General features: G+C 34.9%; 1 protein-coding gene across 1 annotated transcript in view; it reads left to right on the forward strand.

Annotated features, from left to right (window-relative positions):
* Positions 1 to 14,915, forward strand: part of Map3k2 (mitogen-activated protein kinase kinase kinase 2) — a 68,379-nt gene extending 53,464 nt beyond the window's left edge. The window contains exons 13-17 of the mRNA XM_076865785.2: positions 2,986 to 3,134; positions 3,505 to 3,636; positions 8,033 to 8,162; positions 12,444 to 12,621; positions 13,746 to 14,915. Of these exons, the coding sequence (XP_076721900.1) occupies positions 2,986 to 3,134; positions 3,505 to 3,636; positions 8,033 to 8,162; positions 12,444 to 12,621; positions 13,746 to 13,971 (815 nt within the window). The 3' untranslated portion in view covers positions 13,972 to 14,915. The remainder of the gene's footprint in view (positions 1 to 2,985; positions 3,135 to 3,504; positions 3,637 to 8,032; positions 8,163 to 12,443; positions 12,622 to 13,745) is intronic.
* Positions 14,916 to 15,289: the final 374 nt, after the last annotated feature.

A 15,289-nucleotide genomic window follows, 5' to 3' on the forward strand; every position in this document is an offset into this window, starting at 1 on the left:
TATTTATTAATTATTGGTTGTTCAAAACATTACAAAGCTCTTGACATACCATATTTCATACATTAGATTCAAGTGGGTTATGAACTCCCATTTTTACCCCAAATACAGATTGCAGAATCACATCGGTTACTTAAATCATAGGAATGGATTATAGTGGTAACTAAGGCTAGATTTTAAAGTATTTGGACTTTATCAAAGATTCATTCTTAAAGATATTTATTGCAGTAAAATTTGCATGCTATTAATTTCTCCCTATTATGCTAGTGTTGTCATACTTTAGTTTTTATGTCTATAACCCCACACTATGTTGTTTTTTTCTTTGCTTTAGACAGCTATATTTAAAGTGATAAAAAATAAAAGAATATCCTTAATATCCTTTATATATATATATACCATCTGTTTATCTATTTCTATAAATCTTTGTTTGTATAGATTTAAGATGCAGTCAAGTATCAGATTCCTTTTTCCTAGAGAATTGCGTATAGCTGGGTGGCACACACCTGTAATCCCAACTATTTGGGAGGTTGAGGCAGAAGGATTTCAAATTCCAGGCCAGCCTGAGCAATATAGCAGGACCATGTCTCAAAATAAAAGAAGGGCTGGGGGTTTAGCTTAGTGGTAGACTACTTGTCTAGCCTGTGTGAACCCTAAGTTCAATCCTCCCCCCCCCCAAAAAAAAAGGAGGAGGAGGGGGAGGGAGATGATTTGCATTTAAACTTTCTTATAAAACAAGTCTGTTAGCAATAAATTCTTTTCAGCTTTTGTTTATAATTTTGTTTATAATTTTGTTTATAATTGTTTTTCATTTTGAAATATTTTTGTTTTCTTGGGTATAGTGTTCTGGGCATTATTTTTGGGTTTTTAAAAAAAATTCAGCACTTAAAAGTTATCTCTCCATTTTCTTCTTGTTTACATACTTTATAAGGAGAAATCTGCTATAATCTTGTTTTTGTCATACTGTATACAGTGTGCTTCTCTATACATCAACTCTGCACCACGACCACCCCCACCCCTGTTTCCTGTCCCCCTAGCAGCTGCTTTTAAGATTTTTCTTTTGGTTTCCAAAAGTTTAAATATGGTGTGTCTGGATATATTGGTATGAGAGTCTCAGATAATATTCTTTCACTGCAGTTTCCCTCAAAAATATTCTGATATTATCTTTTTAAATATTTCTTCTATTCCATTTTAAATTTTTCTTTATTCTACTACCTATGCAGTAGACTATTTGATAGTGTCTTATACATCTTTGTGCACTTGGATTTACACACATTCTGTCTTAGTTTGAAAAATTTTTATTGATCTGTTTTCAGATTCATTGACTCATTCCTCAGCCCTGCTGAGTCTATTTATGATTCTTTTGAAGGATTTTTTTTTTAATTTCAAGCATTTTCATTTGACTCTTCAGTTTTTATTTCTGTTGAAATTCTCTGCCTGTTTTTAGCTTTTTTTTAAATTAGAACCTTTAACACTGTAATCGTAGTTACTTTTAAATATCCTGTCTAAATTGCTTAAGTCTTGTATTAATTGATTTCTCTTTTGATTTTTTTTGTTTGCTTTTTTGTATCTTATAACTTTACACTGAATGCCAGATAATAGAGATTGAGGTAAATATAATTTATGCCTGGAAATAGACACAACTATTCTGCCTAGGCAATTACTGTGGGGAATTGATTGGTCTAGTCAACTGGGTTTAGATTTGGTGGTTGCTGGTATTTCTATTTACCACTGACTTCAAATTCCTTTAGAATTACCTTGTGTTAGTTTTCTAGAGGAATTTTCTCAATGGTGATGCTCCACTCTCAGCTTTTGGCCTTCCTTTTCAGAGAGAGAAGGTCTATCTGTGCTCTCACTCCTCCCTCAGCAGTACATGATGCTACTTGTTAGCATATTATAGGGCTGAGAGCTGTCCCATGCAGATTCTGTCTTAGGCAGGCTCTAGTTCTGCAGTTCTCAGAGATGGGTTTTCTCCATGATGGTTTCCAGCCCCTCCTCAGGGATAAGTCCCCACCCTTTTTTTCTTATTCTCCTCATCTGTGGGTGATGTTTCTTGCCTCCCTTTCTTCCAACAGTTTAAGGTTTTTACGTCTTAGGGGAGAAGAGCTAAAGAGAGTAACAACAGTGCTCATTTTATTCTTCAGGTCTTTACTTACAAAAGGAGGCTTTCTCTGGTCTCTTGCTCCTGTGAGTGCATGGAGATTGTCTATGGAAAAGTCTGAAACCACTTTATGTCAGGATCTCGCTAGTGTTTGGTATTCTCATGTAGCCCATGCTTGTTAAAAGTGGAACTGAGTTTTTCTTACCTGCCATTGTGGATCTTTCTGCCCCTCCACAAGTGTGCCAGTGCTTGTGTTCCATCTCTCCTTGGAGGTGCTTATTTTTCCTCCAATTTCAGGCTGGAAAACATTCCAACAGGTTCAGTAAAGGTTATAATTTTGTAAATTACCCAGGATACTCTTGTTGTTAGGATGGAAACAGTGCTCCTGCCAGCTTTTGACACTGTAGGTAGAAGCTGATAAAGTAATTATTAATATTGCATTGATAAAAGTTAGAAATAGTGAATCTTATAATCAGTGGCATCTTAGATTCAGTGAAAGATGCTGTCACATTTGTAATTGGGGGGAAAATCTTATTAGAAAAATGGGAGTTGTAGATTGAATCTTATTTGGATTTAGAATTTTTTTAATTTTTATATATTTACTTATTTATTTTTATATGGTGCTGAGGATCAAACTCAGTGCCTCACGCATGCAAGGCAAGCACTCTACCACTGAGCTACAGCCCCAGCCCAGGGTTTAGAATTCTTAAAAGAGAAAATATTCGAAAAATAGTGACCATAATGAATTTGGATACTCAAGATTTTTGCTTATATCCTAGCATGTTCAATGAAGGGAAGCACTATCCACAATACTCATTTAGTCCTCAACCAATCTTGTGCATCTGATTATCCCATTTTTAAGATAGTGTTCTTTTTTTTTTTTTTTTTAGCACCTCGAGCACCTACCAACTGGAGATTGGGCAAACTGCTTGGCCAAGGAGCCTTTGGCAGGGTCTACCTCTGTTATGATGTTGATACAGGAAGAGAATTGGCTGTTAAGCAAGTTCAGTTTGACCCTGATAGCCCTGAGACCAGCAAGGTAAAACTCACTGCACAAACTACTTTGTCACATTATAAGAAACATTTTTATTTAAAAAGGTAATATACAGAAGAATCTGTAGCTTTTCCTTAATACAAATTATTTGCAAAACAATTAGATAAATTATATTTATCTACTTTGTACTGTGGATGCTTCTTTTCTAGTATTTAAGTTGTCTTCCTAGTCTGATATAGTATTGCTTTAGTGTACTGTGAGGGATTTTTAAAGAAGCTACTGATTAGCCACTTTAAAGTGTTTGTTCCTTGGGAAATAAAAATTTCAGAATGTAATCACCTTGATAGGTCTTGAAGTTAGAATTTTTTTGTTTCTACAGTATCGTAAAGACTTAACAGTGAATTTTGTCTTTTAGGAAGTAAATGCACTTGAGTGTGAAATTCAGTTGTTGAAAAACTTGCTGCATGAGCGAATTGTTCAGTATTATGGCTGTTTGAGGGATCCCCAGGAAAAAACACTTTCCATATTTATGGAATATATGCCAGGGGTAAGCTACTACATTTTTTTAAAAGTAGACATTCTATTTAATAAAGTGTTAGTTGAGGAAAGAAAACAAAATTTTCATTATAACCTTAGTTAAGGACATTTTAGAAGAGTTTTAAATTAGAGCTGATTAATATTTTATTTTCTTTTTTTTCATGTATCTTTGTATTTTTAAACTCATTAATGGTAAAATATTTGAGGTTGGTTACAGACATTATAGCAGTCCATCATATTTCTCTAAATGTCCTAAAAATATCCTTGTAGCCAGTTTATCCAAACCAGAACTAGAAATTTAATTGGTTCTGATTTCTAATCATACTCTTTCTTTCTCCTGAGTAATAAGTTAGCATTATAGTTGTACATTATATCTCTGAACTCTATTTTTTATCTATCATAGTCCATTTTTACATGATGTAGATTTGGTGAGACCAGGAGAGTTGTTCTTTTAACAGTCTCATCTCACAGATTTCTATAATTACACTCATGGATTCTGTTTAATTTGTTCCTTGTTTCTTTTTTCCCTGTGAACTTCAGGTTAGATCTAAACTCATAAGTCAGATTCCATTTCATACTTTCTTAGCTCATATGTCATAGATGAAACTGTATACTTTATGTTGCATCCCATCAGGAGACATTCGATTTGTGGTTATTTTACCATAGAGATGCTAAGAGTGATTGCTAGATTTGATGACTGACATCCTGATTCCTACATTGTAAAGTTTTGTTTTTTTCTGCAAACCAGTGGCACATATGAATGTTCAGTTTCTTTCCAAACTTTTCCCTAATTTTTTTTTTTTAATTCTGGAGATTAAACCCAGGGTCTTGTTCATGCTGAAGCATGTACTCTACTGCTAAGTTAGAGTTACACCCCAGCCCCACACTTGTTTTTAACACTGATTTACAGCCATCCTAAAGTCAATAATTTCAATGGGAATTATAAAATGATATTTGTGACCTTTTGTCACAGATTGTTATTATTTGTATCTATAGAGGACATTTTAATAATTTTCAGAATGGTGGTTGATATATTCATTTAAAAATATGTATAGTCTAAAATTTTAGTGGGTGGCATATGCCAGAAAAAGGAGTTTGACTTATAGGTTTTTATGGAGGTAGCTGATTAAAATTGTATGTAGCAGGTATAGGTTGCAGTGTGAGCTTATGGATCAGTAAAACTGTGTGTGGATCAATACCTGATAGTAATATTCTTAACCAACCTTAGTGTAACATGAGCAACAATAGATTTTTTTCTTATCATAATGAATAACTAATTGTTCCTAGTGACACTATTGCTGCTCTTTACTATTTCTGTTTTTAAAGATTTTATTTCCAGTGCAAGTGGACTTTAAAAAGTCCTCTTTGGGTTCTGGGAATGTGACTCAGTGGTAGAATGCTTACCTAGCAAGTATAATAAATCTTCCTTGGTAGCTGTGCTCCTGTTGTGTGTGCTTGTAGTTTCAGTTATTCAAAAGGCAGAAGGATTGCTTGAGTCTAGAAGTCTAAGGCAAAAACACACACACCCTCTTTGAAAAGCAAATTGAGGGATATATTAAGAGCAATAAAATTATTGAAGACAGGGCTGGGGATGTGGCTCAAGTGGTAGCACACTTGAGCCTGTCATATGCGGGGTGCTGAGTTCGATCCTGAGCACCACATAAAAATAAAATAAAGATGTCGTGTCCACCGAAAACTGAAAAATAAATATTAAAAAATTCTCTCTCTCTTTCTCTCTCAAAAAAAAATATATATATATTGAAGACATGATAATCTCATGGAAATTTTTCTTCAGTAGTAATCTGAAAGAAGGGGAAAGCTCTGAATATGTATTTTAGTATTATTTGATAGTGGAAAAAAAGGGGAGGTTTTAGTGATCACAATGGAAATAAATTACGATGACATTCTTTTGAGAATGTATGCTGAAAGTTAAAATTATGAAAATCATTATCATAAAGTTTGAGGAAATATTTTAATAAGAGGGAGGAAAATAATATAAAATACTTTTTAAATAATGATTACAATATTTTAAATGTGTCTGTTTGAACAAAGAAGAAACTTAGAAAAATGTGATTATGGTAGATTTTTCTTATTCACATTTCTTTTACTGTCTGTGCAATAAATATTTATGTTAAATAGAAAATAATTATGAATAAGTATGAATAGAAACTCATCATTGAAGGTAAAATTAATTAAAATGGTTAAAACTGATTTACATCACAAGTATAGATATATAATCTTTATACATTTATTATATAATTATCTTTTTGAGAATGTAAATTTTCTTTCATTGAATTGTGAGGATATAATGAAAATAATGAAACCCATTTTAAGTACTTATTGTTTAAATATTAAGTTGAATTGGTATATGATGAAGTAATAGTTATGCATTTAGAAAGACTTCTTAAATTGAATATTATAATATTTCAAAACTTTTTATTTTTCAAATTGAATATAATTTCCCTTTGTTTTTTTTCCTTCACAATCTTTTCTTATTTTATATATATATATCAGAGTATTATAGTTGTACATAGTAGTTGGGTTCATTTTGACAATCATCGTATAACCTTAAGACTAAAACTAGGACTATTCAGGAAGGGAGAGATGAGTGATCTTGTTTCTCATTAGCTACACTTGGTTTTGTAAGGGCAGCTATCTCCATCAAAGCATAGGTTGTCATTCCTTGAATTTGAAAAGCATGTTACTAAATTAATGATAGCTTATTGATAGTCTAAGTGAATTAAACATGTAACATATAATATAGCAAGACTATGGTAATAACTGAATTTATATATATTTCCTATACTTTCTTGAATTCCCAAGTGTGTGAAATGCTATATTTCTCTCATTAAATTTAATATGATGGGCTCCTTTGTGACCTAGAATCACAATGTCAAAATTGTCATTCCATCCTTCAGTTTTCCCAAATTTAGCTTTCCATTCCTTAGTTTGTATAGAACTGTATTCATACTTGGGACCATAACATTTTTACATAAAAATTTTTTAGATACCTAAACTAGCTTTTGGCTTCTCTTCGCTCTCTTTCCACACTCCTTCCTCTCCTCAACCCTCCCCTTTCCCCTCTCCCTTTCCCTCTTCTACACACACACACACACACACACACACACACACAGGTTTTTAGCTGGTACAGTTCTTCTCAATCTGTTCCAGTTGTACATGCTGCAGAAGTTAATTTTTTATAGTACACAGGTATAAACAGACAACATTAATGGAGCTGTTAGCAGCCATAGACCACTGGTCCAACTGCCCAGAGGACCATATCTCCATAACCTTATAAGTATTTTTCTACCTGTTTCTAATTGTCTAGAGTGTTTAGTTGTAGTTGAGATATACACAGAATACTGTGTGTAACTACAAGTGGAGACATAGTAAATCCACTGTGAACAAATGGGCCACAGTGGATTGCAGGTATGAATGGCAAACATTTCACATGTGTGTTTGGAGTTTGAGTCTGCAGAATTTCATACTGTCATCTCTGCAGGAATCACTCATGAGGAATGAAAACACCACATGACTAAATCTGTAAAATACATGGATCTATTTTGTATGGCAGAGTATATAGTTTTCTAAAATTGAAGGAAAGACAGAAACATCAGGACATATTTTCTTATTTTAAAAAAATTTTCCCTTGTAAAGCATTTATTTTTATTTATTAAAAGTATTGATAAGTAACCATAATGTATACATTGGAATCACTAGGAAAGCTTTTTCAAAATTCAAATGCCTGTGTCTCAGGCCGATTCAGCATACTCGGTGAAAGACACCTCATCCTGGGCCTATAAAAACACATAAAAAGTTTTATATTCCCCTTTTATATACTCTGTTACATTTTGAACTAAAGTGTTGAGTATATATAGTAAGAACTAGAAATTTAATTGGTTCTGATTTCTAATCATACTCTTTCTTTCTCCTGAGTAATAAGTTAGCAAATGTAATAAAACACTTTTTAAAAAACAGAATAAGAACAAAAAATGAATAAATAATATTCAAGTAGAACATAGATGAGCAAATAAGGAAAACAAAAGTATACTCAAGGCAAAAAAAAAAAGTGCAAGGTGGATGTACTGGAGAACCTTTAAAAACCAAGTTGCAAAGAATAGGAGGTTGTTAAAACCAACATAGACACAGAAATGAGGGCATCAGTTAAAACATAGTTTTAATAGCTTCTCTCAACTATGGCATATACTCTTCCATAGTTAAAGTTGGGGAATGTAGGTGACTTTTATGTTAAATTGTGTGACATATTATGTCTTTACTAACAATTCCTGCCCTCTCCAACTATAGCTTCCCAGTCATGAACTCTAGGACTCTTAAAAACAAAGATTTAATAGCAATTTTCATTTCAAACCATACCATAGTTTTGTTGTTGTTTTCTTTTATCCTAGGGCTCAATTAAGGACCAATTAAAAGCATATGGAGCTCTTACTGAGAATGTGACTAGGAAATATACCCGTCAGATTCTGGAGGGTGTCCATTATTTGCACAGTAATATGATTGTCCATAGAGATATCAAAGGTAAGCAATGTGTTTTTTACCTTAAGTGCATAATTCTTGTTGAATCTGAATGAAATAATTGATATGTTGAAGATATTTAACATTTAAATTAATATATCTGCCTCTAAAATACCACAGGGAAACAGTTCTCCTGCTTTTCTCACAGACTGTCAATATCCTTAAAACAGTTCTGATATTCAGGTCTCTACAAATGAGTAGCTCCACAGTGGGGATTCATAGAATCAATAAAGATCAAAATCACATAAGTGGCACCATGTCTGTAAAGATATACATGCAATACTTATGCACTATATGTAAGTATATTGCATAGGCATTATAATGCAGTGGTTAAACTGGGCATGATGGCACACACCTGTAGTCTAGGTGATTTTGGAGACTAAGGCAGGAGGATCTCAAGTTTTGAGGCCAGCCTCAGCAACTTAGCAAGGCCATAAAACATTTTAGCAAGACCCTGTCTCAAAATAAAAAATAGAAAGGGCTGGGGATATAGCTCGGTGGTAAGTGCCCCTGGTTCAATTTCCAATACCAAAAGAACAAAACAAAACAAAATAATGTAGTGGCTAAGAGTTGGGGCTTTACTACTAAACAGCCTGACTTAAATTCAGACTTTTTTTGGCACTGACTCTGTAATCTTGGACAAGTTTTACCGAATTTCTCTACACTTTAGCTCCTCTTCCATGAAGATTCTTATAAGGATTAAATGAGTTTAATGCATGTGATTACTTAGAGCAGTGCCTGGTACCTAGAAGACATTCAAAAGTTAGCTACAATGATGACATACTTGATGTTGAGATCATATTTGAAGTCAGAGGAATGGATGTCATTACCTAGGGGTAGGATAGAGAACAGGACTGAGTTTTGAGGAACTCCAACTCAGTTACACTTGCTTTTTAAACTTAAAAGCTCAACTGTTCTCAGGGATCAGGCATGTAAGTAAAGCATATAAATCAAAAAAGTATTAGGAATGTGTAAAATTTGAAAGTACTGAAAATGAAAACTATGGCAAAGCGTACCTGAAGGGTCTGATTCTATACAAGCTGGGTTATGACTCCAAATTTAGAAAGCATTTTTATCACTCAGTCAAAAAATAAATTGATAAGTATAAATGTCTGTATATAAATACATTATTCATTGGTCTTTCTAAGGAGTCTGTGAGCTCCTGGGCTTTTGCTTCCTCCCTATACTGTAGCATATCCTGGCTGTAGCCATATTCAGGCAAAGGAGAACATTCATTCCTAAACCAGTTTCGGGTGATAGAATAGATCTGCACCATGCCTGAACCAGATCACATGTACTAGAGTAGGGCTTACTAGTGAATGTGAGAGGTACAAGGAATATGGCTGATGCTCTACCCTTTTGGGCAGACCTTAGTTCTTAAGTATAAAACCTAATCACTTAAAAGTACCTCATAGAGAAATTATTCAATTAGGAATAATGGGTATTCAAGGTAGCTTCTCCTTGGCCTTCATAATAAGGCAAGGCATAGAAACTGAGTATTCCACTCACTACAGGAATCCTCTTTCACCTTTCCAGAAAAACTGATAAACCACCCTGGTCAGATGAGGAGGGTAGAAGTAAGAGGATTTTAAAACATTATAGGGCAAATAATATTCATGAGGGAGAAAAGTAAGATGTTAAAGTGAATGTGTAACAGAATCTCAAGTTTAGAAAATTTAAGTCTGACACAGAAGGAAAATGTCCATGTGATTAAATCTTATATAATGGCAAGATAGGGATAGTTGTTCTCTACTATATACTTTTTACTTTTCTGTATTTCCCAGTTTTTAAGAACAACTTTTAAGTGATAAGAGAAAAGAAAATTGGTTGTATGCTGCAACCCATGAGTTCATAATGAAACTTGTGATAAAACTTAGTTGATCAGCTGGGCGTGGTGATACATACCTATAATCCCAGCTACTCAGGAGGATCACAAGTTTGAGGCAGCCTTGGACAACTTAGTGAGATTCTGTCTCAAGGACTAGATTCTGAGTGTGTTAGTACATGCCTGTAATCCAGCTATATGGAAGTCTGAGGCAAGAGGATTCCAAATTTGAGACCAGAATAGGAAATTTATCAATATTCTCTTTCAAAATTTATAAAAGGTCTGGGGTTCAATCTTAGTGATACAGTGTCTGCTAAGCATGTATAAGGTCTTGGGTTTAGTCTCCAGCACTGCAGAACAAACAGGACAGGGGATGAGTGGGAAATAGAGAGCAAAAAACAAATGAGCCTAGAGTGCAAATCTTGGTTTTGATACCATTCTCTCCTAAAGAAACCAGGGCTTATTAGAGAAGTTACTGATTCTGGGTCTTGGGCAGGAAATATCCAAGATGAGCCTAGGCATTCTTCTCAAAAACACAATTTTAGAGGTAGGGCAAAGAGATAGAGGAGCCCCTGGAAAGGGCTCCCAGTGACCAAAGCTGATAAAACTTGAGCAAAAATAAAGTAGTACTAGATTATAGCCCAAAGTGTAAAATATATATCCATGTGTTCAGAGAAATATAAATGAATTATTTAGTAATAAATGGGTGTTTTAGTCAGATTTTTTGCTGCTGTGACTAAAGGAGTGACTTGTAGAGGAGAAAAAGTTTATTTGAGAGCATTCTTGTAGAGGAGAAAAGGTTTATTTGAGAGCTCACGGTTTCAGAGATATTAGTTGGACAAGGCTGGCTCCATTTCTTGAGGCCTGAGGTGAGGTTGAACATCATGACAGGAGAATATGGTGGAGAAAAGCAGCTCACATCATAGTGATCAGGAAGCAGAGAGAGATCTCCAGTTGCCAGATACAAATGTATACTCCCAAGCCACGTCCCAGTTCCTGCCTACTCCAGCCATACCCTACCACTTTAGTTACCACTCAGTTAATCCGTATCAGGGGATCAATTCACTGACTAGGTTAAAACTCTTACAACCCAATCATTTCTCTTCTGAACCTTCTTGCATTGTCTCACACATGAAGTTTTAGGGGACACCTCATATCCAGACCATAACAATGGGGAACATGGGACAGTTCTCCCTGCAGAATAATTCCAATTTAGGAATTATTTTATCGAATTCCTGGAGTGCAATTCTCTTCTCCTTGTGAACTGCACAAATGAATTTTTTTAAGATGACTATAATGTGGAGCTGGGTGTGGTGGCGGCACATCTGTAATCCTAGTGGCTCAGGAGGCTGAGGTAGGAGGATCACAGGTTCAAAGCTGGTCTCAGCAACTTAGTGAAATCTTGTCTCAAAATTTAAAAAAGGACTGGAGATGTGACTCAGTGGTTAAGCACCATTGCCAAAACAAAAAATAGAATATGTACATACAGTATAGAATAGAGGAAGTGACCTTAAACTGGAGAAGGCAACAAATACTGCCTCCAGCCAGGCAGTGTCAAAGGTAACATCAACAGTGATGTTGACAATAATGCGCCTGTAATGGCTTGCTAGGGCTTCAGTTAGTACTTTACCTCTGGTCTTCTTCCACAGAACTCATAAACCCCAGTCTAATCATGAGAAGAAAGACAAATTGAGGGACATTCTACAAAAATCTCTATCAGTGCTTCTTAGAAATTGTCAAGATGATCATAGAAATGGAAAAGTAAAATTAAGGCAAAAACCCAATATTAAGAAAAACTTTAGGGCTAGGGTTGTGGCTCAGTAGTAGAGTGCTTGCCTCTCAATGCAAGACCCTGGGTTCGATTCTCGGCACCACATAGAAATATATAAGTGAAAGGTATTGTGTCCAACTACAACTAAAAATTTTTTTAAAAACTTTAAAATACAGGTAACTAATATTTAAATAATGGATGAAAGTGCTAGAAGTTTGTGACTATAAAGTATCCTCAGTAAGTTCCTGAGGAGAAACTGACTTCTTGGGAAAATAATTTTCAACCATGCTCTTCTACCTTTATGACAGAGAAACGGGGGCCAAGAGCCTCCTAGTGCTTTCCTGGTACTTCACTGAGCTTCACTCTTTAGCCTTTCCCTACTCCCTCTCTTCTTGTTCACCCTCCACCCCCGCCACTCTGCCACAGTTCTTTTGAGTGGGAAAACCTTCCTTCTTAGGTTCTGAAGCATAACACAGTTGATTAAAAAGTCAGTGTTCACCCAGCAAATCCTTAATTAGCACCAACTGTGTAACTGGTAGTATGCCAGTTCATCATCACCTCAGAAGATGAAAAGCAGCAATTTGGATAGATTGAAAAAATCCACTAAGTACTTCTCTGCCATCGTTCTTTTTACTATATTCAAGAATGCTAGTACAGTTAATGAAGTGAGGTTCTCTCTTATTTTTAGGCGCAAATATACTGCGAGATTCAACAGGCAATGTCAAACTAGGTGATTTTGGGGCCAGCAAACGGCTTCAGACCATCTGTCTCTCTGGAACAGGAATGAAGTCTGTCACAGGTACACCATACTGGATGAGCCCTGAAGTCATCAGTGGAGAAGGCTATGGCAGAAAAGCAGATATCTGGTAGGTTTTGATGTGAGATTTGCCTGAAAACTTACCTTATGTGTATTTTCACTCAGAATTGAAAATACTGAGCCAGATTTAAATTATTTATCTTTTGAACTAGGCTGTATGAATTGTAAGGATTAACATCATTTTAACTGTGTCTCATTGAGACTATACTTAACTAAATATTTAGAGTCCTGGAACCTGTATTCCCTTCTTTTTTAAAAAATATTTATTTTTTAGTTGTAGTTGGACACCACATTTTTATTTTATTGATTTACTTTTATGTGGTTCTGAGGATCGAATCCAGGGCCTCACACATGCTAGGCAAGTGCTGTACCGCTGGCTGAGCCACTACTCCAGCCCCTTATATTCCCTTCTGAGGAAGGATTTGTCTTAAGCAAAGTTCAGCATTAGATAGGTATCATTACCCTGAAGAAGTTTAAAAGTAATTAATTATTATCAATGTTCTTAATATTCACTTGATCTTTAATTGCTTAATAATTTATAAAACACAAAATGGCCATTTCCTACTTCACACACAGAAAAAACTTTCATCGATGTTTATTGTAAGTACCCCAAGGCAAACAATTTCTTTTCTTTTTTGGGTACCAGGGATTTTTGAGCCACATTCCCAATGCCACCCGTCCCCCTCCCCCCTTTTAATATTTTATTTAGAGACAGGGTCTTGCCTATTTATTTAGGGCCTTCCTAAGTTGTTGAGGCAGGCTTTGAACTTGCCATCCTCCTGCCTCAGCCTCCTAAGCTGCTGGGATTACAGGCATATACCACTATGCCTAGCCTAAAAACTCTAGCAAAAAAATTCTAATACTTATATTCTTTATAAAAAGAAGACAAAAAAATTATCTTAAAGGTTAGGCAGATTATAAAGCAAAAATTATAAAATTCATGATGTTCTTTGCCTCATCTCATAGATGGCATGATAGTAATTAAATTGTGGTATGCTTTTGATTTTTATGTTTATTTTATGGTTTTATGTAATTAAAAGTGTTTTAATGAAACTTGAATCAAGTCATGTTTAAATGTGTGTGAACTTATTCCTGTTTGTCATTTTCTGGTTTGCCTGCTTTCTTTCCTGATGTTATTGCTCATATTATGTATTTCTGTTTATTTCTTTTTAGGAGTGTAGCATGTACTGTGGTAGAAATGCTGACTGAAAAACCTCCTTGGGCTGAATTTGAAGCAATGGCTGCCATCTTTAAGATTGCCACTCAGCCAACAAACCCAAAGCTGCCACCTCATGTTTCAGACTATACCCGAGACTTCCTCAAACGGATTTTTGTAGAGGCCAAACTGAGACCTTCAGCTGATGAACTCTTAAGGCACATGTTTGTGCATTATCACTAGCAGCTGGTAACTTCTCCTGTGCCTCCACCCAGCTCCCATCTGATCGTTCACCTTCTCTCTGACTGCACTTTTCTTTTTTTATAAAAAAAGAGAGATGGGGGAGAAAAAAGACAAGAGGGAAAGTATTTCTCTTGATTCTTGGTTAAATTTGTTTAATAGTAATAATAGTAACCTAAATTTTTTATATTTAGTCTTTTTTCCCTTACAAGAACTTGAAACAACTACTTTTTTTTTTTTTTAAATAATGTACTGATGTGGTTCAGAGAGATAAAGCACTTTAGTACATAGTAAGTCTTTTTAGTACAAACAGATCATTTGGAATACCGAAAGATTGTAGAGTCTTTCCCTGTATCGCTGACATATTGATAGTGTTGGGGAGACGTGAAAGACAAGGAGAAAATGATGTACAATTTGTAGTTTTTAGTGATAGTATTTAAAGTAGTTTCTCATTTGTGGGGTTGAGCCCTAAACTTGAGTTTAGGGTAGGTACTCAAAGAATATAGATTTTTTCTAATATCTGTATTCTTTAGATCATAACCTCTGTCTACCAAGCTTTTTGCTCAGTAGGAATCTTGATAGAAGATATGAATATCTAAGAGGTATGTTTATTTGTAATTTTAACCAGTATAGTAAGCAAATACACTATAATAGATCCATGTTACTGGAATCTGTAAACCTTGAGGGATATTGTTCTGCTTTAAAAAAAAATACTATTTTGTTTTAAAGCAGATATGGGAAGTCAATGAGTAAATCTAAGAGACAAAAAGAGATTGCTCTCATTAAATGTGTGAGCAAAGAAGAGACCACATTTGCTAGTAAGCAGAAATAATGAAAAAATGAATTGAGTGTTGTTTAACGTATTTTAAACTATGTGCTTTATTTGAAGGGGGAAGTCCCAAAATTAAGGAAATTGAGAAAAAATAAAAATCATATATTCTGTCTTCCTATTTCTAGCTCCTGATTTCCCATAGCTAACAGTCTTTAGAAACTAAGGGTGAAGCCTGGAGTATCCATGTGTAAAGCTAATATAATGAGAAGAAATTCTTTTCTTGGGATCACAGAATACTGAAGCACCTCAGAAAATTAAGACGCCACGTAAAATAGTGAGATTGTCATTGGTGGCACAGGGACATTTCACTTGGGTTTAGCAATGCCTGGGGACGTTTTGTTTGTCACAAATGGGAAGATACTTCTGGCATCTAGTGGGTGGAGGCCAGTTCCCCCCAAAAGAATTATCCTGCCCCAAATGTCAAAAATACTGAAGTTAAGAAACCCCAAAGGAAAGGCCAGTCCCAACTATAAACTGAAAACAGCCATT

The sequence above is a fragment of the Callospermophilus lateralis genome, chromosome 9 (assembly GCF_048772815.1).
Source record: "Callospermophilus lateralis isolate mCalLat2 chromosome 9, mCalLat2.hap1, whole genome shotgun sequence".
NCBI classification, from domain to species: domain Eukaryota; kingdom Metazoa; phylum Chordata; class Mammalia; order Rodentia; family Sciuridae; genus Callospermophilus; species Callospermophilus lateralis.